The sequence below is a fragment of the Lepidothrix coronata genome, unplaced genomic scaffold (genome assembly GCF_001604755.1).
Source record: "Lepidothrix coronata isolate B3197 unplaced genomic scaffold, Lepidothrix_coronata-1.0 Scaffold511, whole genome shotgun sequence".
Classification (NCBI taxonomy): Eukaryota; Metazoa; Chordata; class Aves; order Passeriformes; family Pipridae; genus Lepidothrix; species Lepidothrix coronata.
Window position 1 is genome coordinate 13,701 of NW_016690691.1, and position 1,272 is coordinate 14,972.

At 72.2% G+C, this 1,272-nt stretch overlaps 1 protein-coding gene across 1 annotated transcript; it reads right to left on the minus strand.

Annotated features, from left to right (window-relative positions):
- Positions 1–607: 607 nt before the first annotated feature.
- On the minus strand, positions 608–1,230 carry MPZ (myelin protein zero). The gene is made up of 4 exons (XM_017839839.1): positions 1,218–1,230; positions 975–1,110; positions 807–867; positions 608–719 (listed from the first exon to the last, which is right to left on the minus strand). Exons 1-4 carry the CDS (start codon positions 1,228–1,230, stop codon positions 630–632), a joined length of 300 nt encoding a protein of 99 aa, XP_017695328.1. The 3' UTR covers positions 608–629.
- Positions 1,231–1,272: the final 42 nt, after the last annotated feature.

Here is a 1,272-nt window from a genome sequence, read left to right on the forward strand (position 1 = left end):
GGGGGGGTTATGGGCTGGGGGGGGTTAATGGGGGCGACAGGAGGGGGGCAAAGGCGACGGGGCGGGGGCCACCCCGCGACGTCATTCGGGGTCGGTCGCGGGGAGAGACGAGAAAACGGCCAGAAAAGGAGGAAAACCGGGGGGAAAAAAGAGACACCCACCCCCCGGGCGGGTGAGAGGGGTGACACTGTCCCCCGGGGAGGGGGGACCGCCCCCCAAAATCCGGTGGGGGCTTTGTGTTCCGAGAGAGAGGAATTCCCTCCGCGCAGGGACGGCACCGCCCGAGGGGCTGAGGGGCGGCGCGGGGGGACCCCCGGCGTGTCCCCAAAACCGGGGGGGGGGACCCGCGGCGAGGACCACACCCCGCTCCTCGCCGGGTCCCGAGCCGGGGGTGTGAGGGGGTGGTGGGGGGGTCATGTCCCCCCCGAATTGGGCTTGAGGATGCTCCTGAGGGCGCTGCCGAGGCTGCCCTTGCTGGGGGAGCGGGCGGGGGGCGGGGGGGCGGCGGCGGCCTCGGCCTTCCCCTCCCCCCGCAGCTCCATCTCGATGGTCATGATGACTTTGGGGGGGGGTCTCCGGGGGTCCCCGGCGCCCGCCCCGGGGGGACCCTCGGTGCCCTTCTCCAACCGCTATTTCTTATCCTTGCGGGAGTCTCCCGGCGCGCCCTTGGATTTCTTGGCGCCGCGGCCGTGGTCCAGCATGGCATAGAGCACGGGGGCCTGCGGGGACACGGGGGGGGCTTCACCTCCCACCCCAAAGGGAGCAGGGGGTCCCCCCCGGCCGCCCCCCGACCCCTGGGCGCTCACCTGGCGGCTGCGCTTGGAGCCGTCCTTGGCCGAGCGCTGCAGCTTCCCCTTTTCCATGGCGCTGGAATTTGGGGGGGAAGGGGGAAAAAAAGGGGGGAAAGAGCGGTTCAAGGGGTGTGTGGCGGGTTTGCCCCCGAGTTTTGGGGGGTGCGGGGGGTCGGGGCTCACCTCAGGCGCCGCTGCAGGACCGCCTGGCGCCGCAGCCAGCAGAAGCGGATGGCATAGCCCAGGGCCACCAGCACGGCCACCAGGAGCAGCCCCCCGCCGATCACCGAGCCCAGCACGACGCCGTAGCGGGTGGGCACTGCGGGGACAGGGGCACCGTGTCACCCCCGGCAGCGGGGAGGGGAGAGTGGCACCGTGTCACCCCCGGCAGCGGGCAGGGGACACTGGCACCGTGTCACCCCCAACAGTGGGTGGGCATTGCGGGGACAGTGGCACCGTGTCACCCTCTAGCAGAGGGTGG

Bases quoted from the DNA above. Each gene is read 5' to 3' on its own strand.
- MPZ (XM_017839839.1), bottom strand. The intron at 868-974 runs GTGAGCCCCGAC...CCCAAATTCCAG, and splicing joins GTCCTGCAGCGGCGCCTGAG to CGCCATGGAAAAGGGGAAGC. The intron at 720-806 runs GTGAGCGCCCAG...GTGTCCCCGCAG, and splicing joins GCTCCAAGCGCAGCCGCCAG to GCCCCCGTGCTCTATGCCAT.